The sequence below is a fragment of the Trachypithecus francoisi genome, unplaced genomic scaffold, assembly GCF_009764315.1.
Source record: "Trachypithecus francoisi isolate TF-2019V2 unplaced genomic scaffold, Tfra_2.0 Lachesis_group5, whole genome shotgun sequence".
Classification (NCBI taxonomy): Eukaryota; Metazoa; Chordata; class Mammalia; order Primates; family Cercopithecidae; genus Trachypithecus; species Trachypithecus francoisi.
In genome coordinates this window covers 149,103,017-149,117,444 of record NW_022681470.1, presented here as the reverse complement: position 1 = coordinate 149,117,444, position 14,428 = coordinate 149,103,017, and the positions used below count along the sequence as shown (strand labels likewise).

General features: G+C 57.8%; 1 protein-coding gene across 1 annotated transcript; it reads left to right on the top strand.

Moving 5' to 3' along the window:
* Positions 1-6,490: 6,490 nt before the first annotated feature.
* Positions 6,491-10,795, top strand: PRTN3 (proteinase 3). Its single transcript, XM_033196020.1, is given in 6 exon segments — positions 6,491-6,589; positions 6,818-6,983; positions 7,200-7,341; positions 8,897-8,945; positions 8,948-9,126; positions 10,414-10,795. Coding segments are annotated over 6 exon segments (774 nt in total). The 5' UTR covers positions 6,491-6,522; the 3' UTR covers positions 10,585-10,795.
* The last annotated feature ends 3,633 nt before the right edge of the window (positions 10,796-14,428 follow it).

Below are 14,428 nucleotides of genomic sequence, written 5' to 3'. Positions count from 1 at the left end.
CATGCAATTCAATGGTCTTCGGTACACACACAATGTTGTGTGGTCATGATCTCTGTTGAGTTCCAGAATATTCCATCACCCCCAAAGGAATCCGTGTCCCCCTCAGCCGTCACTCCCTGTCCCCTCCCCAGTCCATGGCACCCAGGCATCCTCTTCCTGTCTCTGTGGATGGGCCTGTCCTGGACAGTTCATAGCAATAGGATCACACACTGCATGGTGTTTCATGTCTGGCATCTCTCACGGAGCGTGACATCCTCACGGTGCATCTGTGCTGTGGCATGGGTCAGAGCCTGGCTCCTTTTCACGGCCGCGTCGTGTTCCAGCGCGTGGAGGGCCACGCGGTGATGATGGACACCCCCGTGGACGGACGTCTGAGCCTCTCCACTTCCAGCTGCTGTGACTCTCAGTGCTGTGGACACTCGTGTGCAGGTTTGTGTTGGAAACTCCTGCTTTTCTTTCTTTTGTGGGTATAACAGGTCCTCCTTTTTTTTTTTTTTTTTTTGAGACGGAGTCTCGCTCTGTCGCCCCGGCTGGAGTGCAGTGGTGCAATCTCGGCTCACTGCAACCTCCGCCTCCCCGGTTCACGCCATTCTCCTGCCTCAGCCTCCCGAGGAGCTGGGACTACAGGTGCCCACCGCCATGCCCGGCTAGTTTATTTTTGTTTTATTTTTTTAGTAGAGACGGGGTTTCACCGTGTTAGCCAGGATGGTCTCGATCTCCTGACCTCATGATCCACCCTCCTCGGACTCCCAAAGTGCTGGGATTACAGGCGTGAGCCACCGCGCCCGGCCAACAGGTCCTCTTTACCGGGGGGAAGCTGAGGCCTAGAGAAGGGGCCATGGCTCAGGAGGCCAGCTGGTGGAGGCCGTGCTTGAGCTTGGAGAGGCGAAGCCACTGCCTGACCATTGTTCAGATGGGGAAACTGAGGCCCAAGGCAGGATTGAGGTTCAAGGGCTTCTGGTGTCCCCGGCTTGGGGCCACGTCCAGTCATGAAGGTCTCCCTGCTTGTGTGCCATTCTTTTCCTGCTAGGGGCGGTTTCCGCCCTCCTCCCCCCAGCCCCTGTTGCTCCCCCGTCCTGGACCCACAGATGCTGGTCTCAGGTTCCCCTGGCAGGGGTCAGCCCAGCTCGAGGGCCGTCAGTGCGGAGCTGTGCGTGACTGTGGGCGGCCCGAGCCCTCTCCGGGCCTCAGATTTCAGGGACATAGGACGGGGTTCCATCTGTGGACCCACGCCCCACCCTGCAGCCCTGTCCAGGACCTGCTCACAGCCCCCACCCTGCAGCCCTGTCCAGGCCCCGCCGCGTGCAGCCTCCTGGCAGACCCAGTGTGCTCAGGCTAAAACCAGCGGTTCTGTTTCTTCTCATCATCCCGCTACCCCGCCCCACTCACTGGTGTCTTGGGAAGGTTTTTAAATTTGGGGAATTCTCGGTACAGATTGTGAAATGTCTGGGCTTGGCTTACAAATCCCGCGAGGGGCATCAGGGGACAGGTGGGCGGATGGGCCTCGGGGGGTATGGAAGGCGGCCGGGTGTCGGGTCCCCAAGGACATGGAAAGGTCAACAGTCAGCACAAAACACACAAAACACAACTGGGGCGAGGCTGAGCCTCACGGGTGAGCCAGCATCTTCCCATCACTCAGGGAGAGAAGGTTTTCCTTTTATAAAGAGGAAAGGAAAGGAGGTCGGGCACAGTGGCTCACGCCTATAATCCCAGCACTTTGGAGGCCGAGGCAGGCAGATCACTGGAGGCCAGGAGTTCAAGACCAGCCTGGCCAACATGGTGAAACGCCGTCTCTACTAAAAATACAAAAATTAGCCGGGCACATGCCTGTAATCCCAGCTACTTGGGAGGCTGAGGCAGGAGAATTGCTTGAACCCAGGAGGTAGAGGTTGTAGTGAGCCAAGATCGTGCCATTGCACTCCAGCCTGGGCGACAGAGCGAGACTCCATCTCAAAAACGATAAAGAAAGAAAGAAAAAGAAAGGAGAGGAGAGAAAAAAAGGGAGAACAAGAGAGATGGAGAGACAGAGACAGAGACACAGAGAGAGACGGAACAAGAGGGACAGAACCAGAGAGACTGAGAGAGAGAGATTAAAAAAAGAGAGGGGCCGGCGCGGTGGCTCAAGCCTGTAATCCCAGCACTTGGGAGGCCGAGACGGGCGGATCACGAGGTCAGGAGATCGAGACCATCCTGGCTAACACAGTGAAACCCTGTCTCTACTAAAAACTACAAAAAAAAAAAAAAACTAGCCGGGCGAGGTGGCGGGCGCCTGTAGTCCCAGCTACTCGGGAGGCTGAGGCAGGAGAATGGCGTGAACCCGGGAGGCGGAGCTTGCAGTGAGCAGAGATCCGGCCACTGCACTCCAGCCTGGGTGATAGAGCGAGACTCCGTCTTAAAAAAAAAAAAAAAAAAAAAAGAGAGAGACAGAGATGGAGAGACAGACACAGAGAGACACAAACACAGAGACAAAGAGACAGATATAGGGAGACAGAGACAGAGAGACAGAGACAGAGAGGGAGACAGAAAGAGGGCGGGGAGAGACACAGAGGCACAGGCCTCTGCCCCGTACACCCTCCCTCCCCTGGGTCTCCCCTCAGGCCGGGCGGCCCCACCTGCGATCCCTGAAGCCGTTATCGGTTGCAACACCCACAGTTGGCACAGGAAGGGGCCCCCACCACCTCTGCCCCCAGGCCGACCCCTGCAGAGCCCCCAGCATGTTCCACGGAGCCCTCCCTGCTACCCGCTTGCTCCTAGCGCTCCTGTCGCCCTGGCCCATGCCTTCCCCGCCCATCTCTGCGCCTTGGCTTGTGGGTCCCCCCAGGATGCACCGGGTCCCCCGGGGTCCGCAGGACCGTGCTGGGACGCTCCAGTCAGGACCCGGTGGCATCAGCCTTGCGTGGAAACAGATCCTGAAGGGGAAGGACATGTACATGAGGACGGGGCAGCTCCCTGGGCGGCTCTCGGGTGTGCTAGATCCAGCAGTGTGTGTGCATGCGTCTGTCTTCTTTTTTTGGTTGACAGCTTTATTGAGATGTCCTTTACACACAACAAACAATTCACCTACTTAACAATTTGGGGGTGACCAGATGGTGGGGGAGGATCGCTGGAGCCCAGGAGTTCCAGACCAGCCTGGGCAGCATAGCAAGACCCCTCTCTATTTTGTTTTGTTTTGTTTGTTTGTTTGTTTTTTGAGACGGAGTTTTGCTCTTGTCACCCAGGCTGGAGCACAAAAGTGCGATCTCAGCTCACCGCAAGCTCTGCCTCCCGGGTTCAAGCGAGTCTCGTGCATCAGCCTCCCAAGTAGCTGGTACTACAGGCACCTGCCACCACACCTGGGTAATTTTTGTATTTTTAGTAGAGTCAGGGTTTCATCATTTTGCCCAGGCTGGTCTTGAACTCCTGACCTCGTGATCCATCTGCCTCAGCCTCGCAAAATGCTGGGATTACAGGCGTGAGCCACCGCACTCAGCCAGAGCTCTAGTTCCTTAATAGGCATCAGGTCAGTCACGGTGGCTCATGCCTGTGATCCCAGCATTTGGGGAGGCTGAGGCAGGAGAGTCACTGAAAGCTGGAAGTTCAAGACCAGCCGGGGCAACACAGCAAGACTCCAATTCTACAAAAAATTAAACAGCCAACCAAAAAAAAGAAAAACTTTAACTGGACATGGTGGAGCGTACCTGTGGTCCCAGCTACTTGGGGGTTGAGGCAGGAGAATTGCTTGAGCCCAGGAGGTCGAGGCGACAGTGAGCCATGATTGCACCACTGCACTGCAGCCTGGGTGACACAGCCAGATCCTGGCTCAAAAAATATATATGTATATTATAAAATATTATATATTATATAATATAAATAATTTACATGTTACATATTTTATGTATACATATATATTATATACATATGTTATAATATCTACATTAATATTATAGCCAGGTGCAGTGGCTCACACCTGTGTTCCCAGCACTTTGATAGGATTACAGGCGGGTCACCTGAGGTCAGGAGTTCGAGACCAGCCTGGCCAATATAGTGAAACCCTGTCTTTACTAAAAATACAAAAAGAAAAAAAAAATGGCTGGGTGTGGTGGCGGGCACCTATAATCCCAGCTCCTCAGGAGGCTGAGGCAGGAGAATTGTTTGAACCCGGGAGGTGGAGGTTGCAGTGACCCGAGATGGCACCACTGCACTCCAGCCTGGGTGACAGAGTGAGACTGTCTCAGAAAAAAAAAAAAGGCGAAACAGTAACTGGACAGTGCAGGAACTGGCAGACACCCTGACCACGTGGTCAAGGTTCTTATCATCAGCACCAGACAGGCCGAAGCCGTGGGCTCCTGTGTGGGGGCCCAAGACAGACACACGCTGCGCCCGGGGCTCCCTCCATCGAGCCCTGAGGCAACCAGGGACCATCACCACGGAGAGACGTTCTGCAGAGCGACCACCAGCTCCCCTCAACAGCCTCGTGGGCTGCGGGAGGGCAGAAGGACTGTGCCCATCAGAGAAGACCCTGGCAGCTGAAGATGGGCGGCGTGGGCACCCAGGACCCGGCAAAGGGCGGCCGGCGACACTCAGGGGACCGGGGCGGAGGGGACCATTTCCAATCGGTGTTCACGCCCTGGGTTCGATCACGGCCTCAGAGTTGAGCAACAGGACAGAATTTAGGGAAGCTGAGGGGAGGGAGTTCGGAGGGCGGAAGGGAGTCTGGACACTTTAGACTTCTGTAAGTGTGAAATCGTTTCCAAATGAAACGTTAAAAAGCTTTTTTTTGAGGGGGGTCCAAGTTCATTCAGTGCTTCTCTCTATTTCACTGTAGGTTTAAACTGTTCAGTTATAAATAAATAATATTATCCTCTGTCCTGGGCTTTCCCCCGTTTCCAGCACCGCAGACATGGGGGCTGGATTGTTCTCTGGGGTGGGGCCATTCTGGCCATCGCAGGCCCTGCCAGGAGCTCCCTCCAAGTCGTGACAACCACAGATGTCTCCATACCTCACCCAGGGACCCCTGGGGGCAGAATCACTCCAAGGTTAGTGGATTCCACGGACCCCTAGAGACTCTGCATCCCATGATCCTCTGCCCTGCCAAGGTCCCAGGAGGCTGCACACGTTGAAATCCACGCCCTGAGTGGGGAGGGAGAGAGCAGGTGAATCCCAGGAGCTGGGGTCCCCCTGGTTTACGCCGTACGCCCCATCGGGAGTTTATTCTGGTGTCTGGTGTGACCAGGGAGCAGACTCCATTTTTTAATTTTAATTTTATTTTTATTTATTTATGTTTTAAGATGGAGTCTTGCTCCGTCACCCAGGCTGGAGGGCAGCGGCACGATCTCAGCTCACTGCAACCTTCGCCTCACAGGTTCAAGCGATTCTCCTGCCTCAGCCTCCAGAGTAGCTGGGACTACAGGCGCCCGCCACCACACCCGGCTAATTTTTGCATTTTTAGTAGAGATGGGGTTTTGCCATGTTGGCCAGGCTGGTCTTGAACTCCTGACCGCAGGTGATCCACCCGCCTCAGCCTCCCAAAGTGCTGGGATTACAGGCGTGAGCCACCACGCCCGGCCATTTTTTTCCCGCAAATAATGAACACAGGGTCTCTCCCCCGGGCACCTGTGGACACTGGGTCCGGATCCTTCTCTGGGGTGCTGTGGACACTGGGTCCGGATCCTTCTCTGGGGTGCTGTGGATACTGGGTCCGGATCCTTCTCTGGGGCGCTGTGGACATCGGGGCCAGATCCTTCTCTGGGGCGCTGTGGACACTGGGTCCGGATCCTTCTCTGGGGTGCTGTGGACATCGGGGCCAGATCCTTCTCTGGGGTGCTGTGGACACTGGGTCCGGATCCTTCTCTGGGGCCCTGTGGACACTGGGTCCGGATCCTTCTCTGGGGTGGGCCTGTCCTGGGCACTGCAGGGCGCTAGGCATCATCCTTGGCCTCCACCCACTCCATGTCCGGAGCCCCCTTTCGTCGTGACAGCCACAGGTGTCCCCAGACCTCGCCCAGGGTCCCCTTGGGGCAGAATCACCCCTTGATTGAGAATCGTGGCCTTAAAGCGGGAACAAAACCCCCAGACAAAAGCTGGCAGGAGGATGTTTGCTGGGGCTTCAGGCACTGAGGGCACTCGTGGGGCCCTGCCCTCCCCAGCTCCGCATCCTGTCCCCTGCTACCTGTCGGTTTCCAGCTCACCCACCCATGGGACACAGCTGTCACGGCCCGCTTTGCGGGGGCCACAGGGACCTCGTCAGGGAGGCATCTCCTTGTGGGTGGCACGTGGGTGTGTGTTGCACTGAGGGCTGTGGCCATGTTGCCTACCTGGCCAGGGACCCCCGACTTGGGTGGGTGAGAGCCAGCCTCCCTGCCCCCACAAAGTTCAGGACCTTGAGTCCAAAGCCCCTGCCTCCTCCCTGGAGTCCGTTCTGACTCCCAGGCTCCCAAGGCAAAAGGAGGAAGTGCGGATCCAGCCTGGGCATTGGGCAACCCAATGGCCTCTGCCATTGGGCTATAAGAGGAGCTTGACCGTGGGTGCACCCTGGACCCCACCATGGCTCCCAGCCACCGGCCCCCCAGCCCTGCCCTGGCCTCTGTGCTGCTGGCCTTGCTGCTGAGTGGTGAGTGAGCCACGGTGCCCGTCTGTCCAGCCTCCAGGCCCCGGTGGATTCTCGGGAAATATCCACCACGATATTGCGCCTTTGCAATAACCCCCGGCCTGGGCGCTGAGTCCCCACCAGCCGGCAGGCGCCGAGGGGGTTACAGATGGGGAGACCCCCGGGCCTGCTCTGCCATCCCCGCTTCCCCTGCAGCCTGGGGGCTCCCTGACGCCTGGACTGTCCCCGCAGGGGCTGCCCGGGCTGCGGAGATCGTGGGCGGGCGCGAGGCGCAGCCACACTCCTGGCCCTACATGGCCTCGCTGCAGATGCGGAGGGACCTGGGCAGCCACTTCTGCGGGGGCACCTTGGTGCACCCCAGCTTCGTGCTGACGGCCGCGCACTGCCTGCAGGACATGTGAGTGTCCCCTCCGCAGCCCCGTCCGTCCGCCCCGGCCTCTTCCTCCAGCCGTGGCCGGGCCGCTCTCCCTCTGCCCGGGGAGGACCCGGCTAAGCCCCGGCTGCTGACCCCAGGCCCCTCGCGGGTGGGCAGTTGTGGGAGGGGCAGGGCCGGGCAGCGCTGTGGGGGTCCCCGGGGACAGGGTCGCCGAGGAGTGACCGCTCCCCCCCGCAGCCCGCACCGCCTGGTGAACGTGGTGCTCGGAGCCCACAACGTGCGCGCGCGGGAGCGCAGCCAGCAGCACTTCTCGGTGGCACAGGTGTTTCAGAACAACTACCACGCTGAGAACAAGCTCAACGACGTTCTCCTCATCCAGGTGCGCGGGCAGGGCCGCCAGGGAGGGCGCCGGGGCCCCCATTCCTTCAGCAAGCATTCATTGAGCACCCACTGTATACTGGGCCACGACGGAGGCCGCTGAAGCCTGGGTCCGGTGGCACTGGGGGGCGAGACCGCTCTGTGGACACCAGGCCCCTCCTCCTCCCCGCCTCTCCCCTGCCTGTGCCTCTGCCCGGCATGCTGTCTCCCCAGAAACCCAGGTACCGTTGCCGCCTCTGCACCTCCCCTGACCCCACTTGAAGGGGCAAGGACAGCCACAGCCCTCCCCGATTCACTGTTCTCCACTGAACCGCGTGCTCCTCTCCTGGCCTCCTCTCCCCCGGAAAGACCATCTCCCCAGGGCAGAGGACGTTTGTCTGTGTTGTTCACTATGGGACTCATATGGCTTAGAACGGGACTGGGCATACAGGTGGTGCTCAGTAAGTGCTTGGGGCTGGGCACTGTGGCTCATGCCTGTCATCGCAGTACTTTGGGAGGCTGGGATGGGAGGATCACTTGAGGCCAGGCATTTGAGAGCAGCCTGACCAACCTAGTCAGACCCTATCTCTAGGAAAGACTTTTTTTTTTTTTTTTTGAGACAGAGCCTCACTCTGTCACCCAGGCTGGAGTGCAGTGGTGCGATCTCGGCTCACAGCAACCTCCGCCTCCCAGGTTCAAGCGATTCTCATGCCTCAGTTTCCTGAGTAGCTGAGATTACAGGCATGCACCACCACGCTTGGCTAATTTTTGTATTTTTAGTAGAGACAGTGTTTTGCCATGTTGACCAGGCTGGTCTCGAACTCCTGACCTCAAGTGATCTGCCCTCCTCAGCCTCCCAAAGTGCTGGGATTGTAGGCGGGAGCTGCCACGCCTGGACTACAAAAGAAAAATTTAAAAATCAACCGTTCATGGTAGCATGCGCCCAGCTACTCATGAGCTGAGATGGGAGGATCACTTGAGCCCAGGAGGTTGAGGCTGCAGTGAGCTGTGATCACGCCACCACACTCTAGCCTGGGCGACAGAGCAAGACCCCATCTCACACAAAAAAAGTGCTTTGAAGATGAATGAATGGGCTGGATGTGGTGGCTCATGCCTGTAATCCCAGCACTTTGGGAAGCCAAGCTGGGCAGATCACCTGAGGTTGAGTTTGAGACCAGCCTGATCAACAAGGGAAACCCCATCTCTCCTAAAAATACAAAAATTAGCTGGGTGTGGTGGCGCATGCCTGTAATCCCAGCTACTTGGGAGGCTGAGGCAGGAGAACTGCTTGAACCCAGGAGTCAGGGATTGCTGTGAGCCGAGATTGTGCCATTGCACTGTAGCCTGGGCAACGAGAGTGAAACTCCATCTCAAAAAAAAAAAAAAAAAGAAAAGAAAAGAAAGAAAATGAATGAACACAATAGTGACAAATGGGGCAAAGGGGGTCATGGGGCCCAGGCGGAGGGAGCGGCGTGCCGTGCGTGGCGTTTTGAGGTGGTGGGTGTGGTGGGAGGGTGGCCTGGGCGGCCACCGTGGCGTGGGAGCAGCGTCTCACTGCCACCTGCCTTCTGCCCCAGCTGAACCGTCCGGCCAACCTCAGTGCCTCCGTTGCCACAGTCCAGCTGCCACACAGGACCAGCCAGTGCCCCACGGCACCCAGTGCTTGGCCATGGGTTGGGGCCGTGTGGGCACCCTCGACCCCCCAGCCCAGGTCCTGCAGGAGCTCAATGTCACCGTGGTCACCTTCCTGTGCCAGCCACACAACGTGTGCACTTTCATCCCTCGCCGTAGTGCCGGCATCTGCTTTGTAAGTAACATTGTCCCGTGGGGATCCGGGCTGCCCTGAGGGAAGGAGGGCAGTGGTCAGGGTTCCACGCCACCTCCTAGCTATGTTGGCTTCACGCTGTGCCTGTCTCCGGACCTGGAAGGCAGGCACACCCAACACCCAACGGGCAGGCTCGGCGGGCTGGGGGCGCTCACGTTGCACCTGGCTGCCTGGGTGGGTCTGGGGGTTCCTTGCCCCCCACTCCCCTCTAGGACCACAGGAAGGTGTGGGAGACCCATCTGCCCTCACCTGGTGGCCCCTTCCAGAATCCAGGAGTCCAGGTATCCAGCGGGAGGCCCATAAATGCCCGGTTCCTACAAATGACCTCAGCCCCTCCCTGCTCACACTTTATTTTTGTTTGTTTTTGAGACAGAGTGTTGCTCTGTTGTCCAGGCTGGAGTGCAGTTGCGAGATATTGGTTCACCGCAACCTCCATCTCCCAGGTTCAAGGTATTCTCCTGCCTCAGCCTCCTGAGTAGCTGGGTGCATAGATGCCTGCCACCGTGCCTGGCTAATTTTTTTGGTATTTTTACTAGAGATGCGGTTTCTCCGTGTTGACCAGGCTGGTCTTGAACTCCAGGCCTCAAGTGATCCACCCACCTCGGCCTCCCAAAGTGCTGGGATTATAGGCGTGAGCCTCCGTGCCTGGCTGGTGCTCACACATTTTAAAGAAAATTCCAGGCCAGCAGCGGTGGCTCACACCTGTAATCCCAGCACTTTGGGAGGCTGAAGTGGAAGGATCTCTTGAGTCCAGGAGTTCAAGACCAGCCTGGGCAACATAGCAGGACGGCATCTCTACAGATAATTTAAATATTAGCCGGCTGTGGTGGTGTGAGCCTTTAGGCCCAGCTACTCAGGAGGCTAAGGCAGGAGGATCGCTTGAGCCAGGGAGTTCGAGGCTGTAGTGAGCTATGATTGTGCCACCGTGCTCCAGCCTGGGCGACAGAGCGGCACCCTGTCTTGAGAGAAAGAAACAAAGTTACGCGGGAGGCTGAGGCAGGAGAATCGCTTGAACCCGGGAGGCAGAGTTTGCAGTGAGCCAAGATCACGCCACGGCACTCCAGCCTGGACGACAGAGCTAGACTCTGTCTTAAACAAAACAAAACAAAACACAACAAAACAGGAGAAAGGAAGGAAGGAAGGGAGGGAGGGAGGGAGGGAAAGTTCCAGATTGGAAGCATTTTATTCTGAAACAGCTTGTGGTCACCCCAGCCCCCTTCCTGGCTGCCTGGGGCCAGCCTAGGTGACTGACCATTGCCTGTTCCCCAGGGAGACTCAGGTGGCCCCCTGATCTGTGACAGCGTCATCCAGGGAGTAGACTCCTTTGTGATCCGGGAATGTGCCACCCGCCAGTTCCCCGACTTCTTCACATGGGTAGCCCTCTACGTGGACTGGATCCGTTCCATACTGCGCCGCGTGGGGGCCGAGGGCCGCCCCTGAGCCACCCCCACAGCCCTGGCCGGGACCGAGCCCGGCTCCAAACCCTTGAGGGGGATCTTTGGACAGAAGCAGCTCTTCTCCGAACACTGCCTCCCCGACCCGGGACCAGGACGGCCCCACCCGTCCCCCCACACTCCCTCCCACAGGGCTCCGGGAGACAGGCCGGCCCTGCAGCTCTCCCCACCGTGACCTCAATAAACGTTGAAATTCCCCCCGGCTCCTGTCTGTCCTTCCCACATAGGGAGGGGAGGGAGAACTGCCCAGAGGTCCCCAGGGTTCAAGTCCCTGAGTCCCAAACTCAGGATGGGAGGAGTCGGAGCGGGGATGGGGGCCCAGGTCGCGGGGGGTCTCTCTCCTGGATGCTCGTGGCTGTGGGTTCTAATCCGGCCCCATCAGAGTGGCCCTGGGAGGGTTGTTATTCATCTCTGTGCCCCGGTTTCCTCAGCTGGGAAATGGAGTCACCCCAGACATTTCCTAGAACTGGTGAGAAGCCCATGTGGGCCCTCAGGTGCCGGCTCAGGGCTCCTTGAGGAGGGGGATGGGGAAACACCCTGGGGGGCTTCCTGGAGGAGGTGGCAGTACCAGAGCTGCATACCAAGGTGTGAACAGGAACATCCTAAGGGCCACCAGGCAGGGGGCACGGTCTGGGCAGGGGCCTGAGGGCGGGAGGCCAGGGAATGGGGAGGAGGGCAGGCAGGGGAGGGGTGTGGGTGCAGGGGAGGGGTGATGGGGTTGGAGCGCTATTTCTCCTAGGAGGTGTAGGCAGGGGAGGAGTCCCCTGGTGGAAGCATGAGGAATGAACTGCAGGAGTGGCCAGAGGGACGGTCCGAGGCGGGGAAGAGGTGGTACTCACAGTCCAGCTCAGACAGACAAGTGGCCACGAGAAGGAGGCATTAACCACGGAGAGGGGACGACCTGCTCCAGGACATACATAGAGAAGAAACGAAGCTCCTTGCCGTCCTTTTTTTTTTTCCTTTTTTTTTTTGAGACAGAGTCTTGCTCTGTTGCACAGGCTGGAGTGCAGTGGCCTGATCTCGGCTCATTGCAACCTCCACCTCCCGGATTCAAGTGATTCTCCTGCCTCAGCCTCTGGAGTAGCTGGGATTACAGGCATGCACCACCAGGCCTGGCTAATTTTTATATTTTTAGTAGAGACAGAGTTTCACCATGTTGGCCAGGCTGGTCTCGAACTCCCGACCTCAGGTGATCCACCCACCTCGGCCTCCCAAAGTGCTGGGATTACAGGTGTGAGCCACTGCAGCCGGCCTACTTAATTATTTTTGAGACAGGGTCTCACTCTGTCGCCCAGGCTGGAGTGCAGTGGTGCAATCTTGGCTCATTGCAGCCTCAACCTCCTGGGCTGGAGTGATCCTCCCACCTTAGCCTCCCAAGTAGCTGGGACCACAGGTGCCACCACACCCAGCTATTTTCTTTTTTTTTTTTTTTTTGAGGCGGAGTCTTGCTCTGTCGCCCAGGCTGGAGTGCAGTGGCCGGATCTCAGCTCACTGCAAGCTCCGCCTCCCGGGTTCCCGCCATTCTCCTGCCTCAGCCTCCCAAGTAGCTGGGACTATAGGCACCCGCCACCTCACCCGGCTAGTTTTTTGTATTTTTAGTAGAGATGGGGTTTCACTGTGTTCGCCAGGATGGTCTCGATCTCCTGACCTTGTGATCCGCCCGTCTCGGCCTCCCAAAGTGCTGGGATTACAGGCTTGAGCCACCGCGCCCGGCCCTATTTTCTTATTTTTTGTAGACATGGGGTCTGGCTGTGTTGCCCAAGTGGGTGCTCAGTGACTTTTTACATATGAACACCTCCAGGTCATTGTAATCTTAGCACGCTCCTGGTCTCCCAGAAGACCCCACGTCCCCCTTGGAGTCTATACCCCACTGTGACCATAACCACCCTACCTTCCCTGCCACAGTTAATGGTTAACAAGCTCTCAAAGACAACACTTTCTTTTTTCTTTTTTTGAGACGGAATGTCGCTCTTGTCGCCCAGGCGGGAGTGTGATGGTGCGATCTCGGCTCACTGCAACCTCCGACTCCTGGGTTCAAGTGATTCTCCTGCCTCAGTCTCCCGAGTAGCTGGGATCACAGGCATGTGCCACCAGGCCTGGCTAATTTTGTATTTTTAGTAGAGACGGGGTTTCTCCATGTTGGTCAGGCTGGTCTTGATCTCCCGACCTCAGGTGATCCACCTGCCTCAGCCTCCCAGACTGCTGGGATTACAGGCGTGAGCCACTGCGCCCAGCCAGACAACACTTTCTTAGCTAAGAACTTTACGAACGTTAATTTATTTCACTCTCGTGACAGGTTTATGTGATGGATCCTATGATTATAATTTTACGGAGGAGGAAACTGAGTCGCGGAGTTTATTTCAGGGGCCTGAAGCTACACAGTGGCCAAACGGCCACACCAGAACCAGGATATGAACCCAGCGTTGGCACACTTAACAATGACTGCACTGGCCGGGCGCGGTGGCTCAAGCCTGTAATCCCAGCACTTTGGGAGGCCGAGACGGGCGGATCACGAGGTCAGGAGATCGAGACCATCCTGGCGAACACGGTGAAACCCCATCTCTACTAAAAATACAAAAAACTAGCCAGGCGAGGTGGCGGGCGCCTGTAGTCCCAACTACTCCGGAGGCTGAGGCAGGAGAATGGTGTAAACCCGGGAGGCGGAGCTTGCAGTGAGCTGAGATCCGGCCACTGCACTTCAGCCCGGGCGACAGAGCAAGACTCCGTCTCAAAAAAAACCCCAAAAAAACCAAAAAACAAAAAAACAAAAACAATGACTGCACGTGTGAATGTAGTATACAGCTGGTGCTCAATAAATGCAGCTGACGCCACGTCTGATCTCCCTGCTGGAGGCCAAGCCCTCCCGCAAAGATATGGCTGCCCCCACCCCTAATGTCCCCCCACCCCCGACTTGAAACAGGGCTGTGTATACAGCAGGTGCTTACTAAGTGCACCATGGTAATGTTAAGGCAGCAAGGTGGGAACCCTGCCGAAAGGGGAGGGGAGAAGGCGGGGTAGTGTGTGTCTGATTAAGCTGAGGACAGGGCAGAATGGATTGAGTGCCTGCTGTGTGCCAGGCTCTGGAAGGGCAGGGACATTGTCCCTCTAACCTGAGAGCCATGGGAGTCCACTTGCCTGTGGTCACGTCAGGACTCCAGCCCGGCCCAGGCTCTGCGTGTCCCCGGGTGCCCTCGCCCCGCCTGTTCCTGGAGACAGGCCCGTTGGTTCCCTTCCCCTCCCCTTGTCCCGGAGCCAGGAGGACGTTGGTTCTTGCAACAGCCTTGGCCCGGCCGTTGCAGCTGGAACATCGTGGGGGAGATGGGAAGAGGAACGGGGCCGGAGCCCGGGGCTGGGTCCTGAGAATCCCATCCCCGTGGCTGGGGCTCCAGCTCCCCTGCCAGTTCCTCCAGGCAGAAGCCCTTAGGCTTGGGTGGACATCCTCATTCCAGTCTCCCGGCCTGGGCAGGAATTCTCTCTCCAGCACCCCTGCCAGATGCCTGCGGGTCCCCTGCCTCAGGCGGGGAGGGCTTTGGGGAAGCTCATCAAGGCAGGAGGGCGGGAGAGACTGTCAGAGCCTCAGCTGCTGTCCAGGGACTGACTGTGAGCCTGGGTGAGAGTGAGTTCCCCGTTGTAGGTGACCGCCAAGGACAGGATGGAAGGCCCGGCCCTGAGAGTGAGCCCTGAGGTTCAGGGAGCAAGGCTGGAGTGAGCCAGCTCCAGATCTCCGTCCAGCTGCGGGTCCCAGAGACCTGGGTTAAACTCGCAGCTCCTGGGGGAGGCCCTTGACGTGCCTCAGTTTCCTCATCCCAAACAGGAACCCTGGGAAGGAT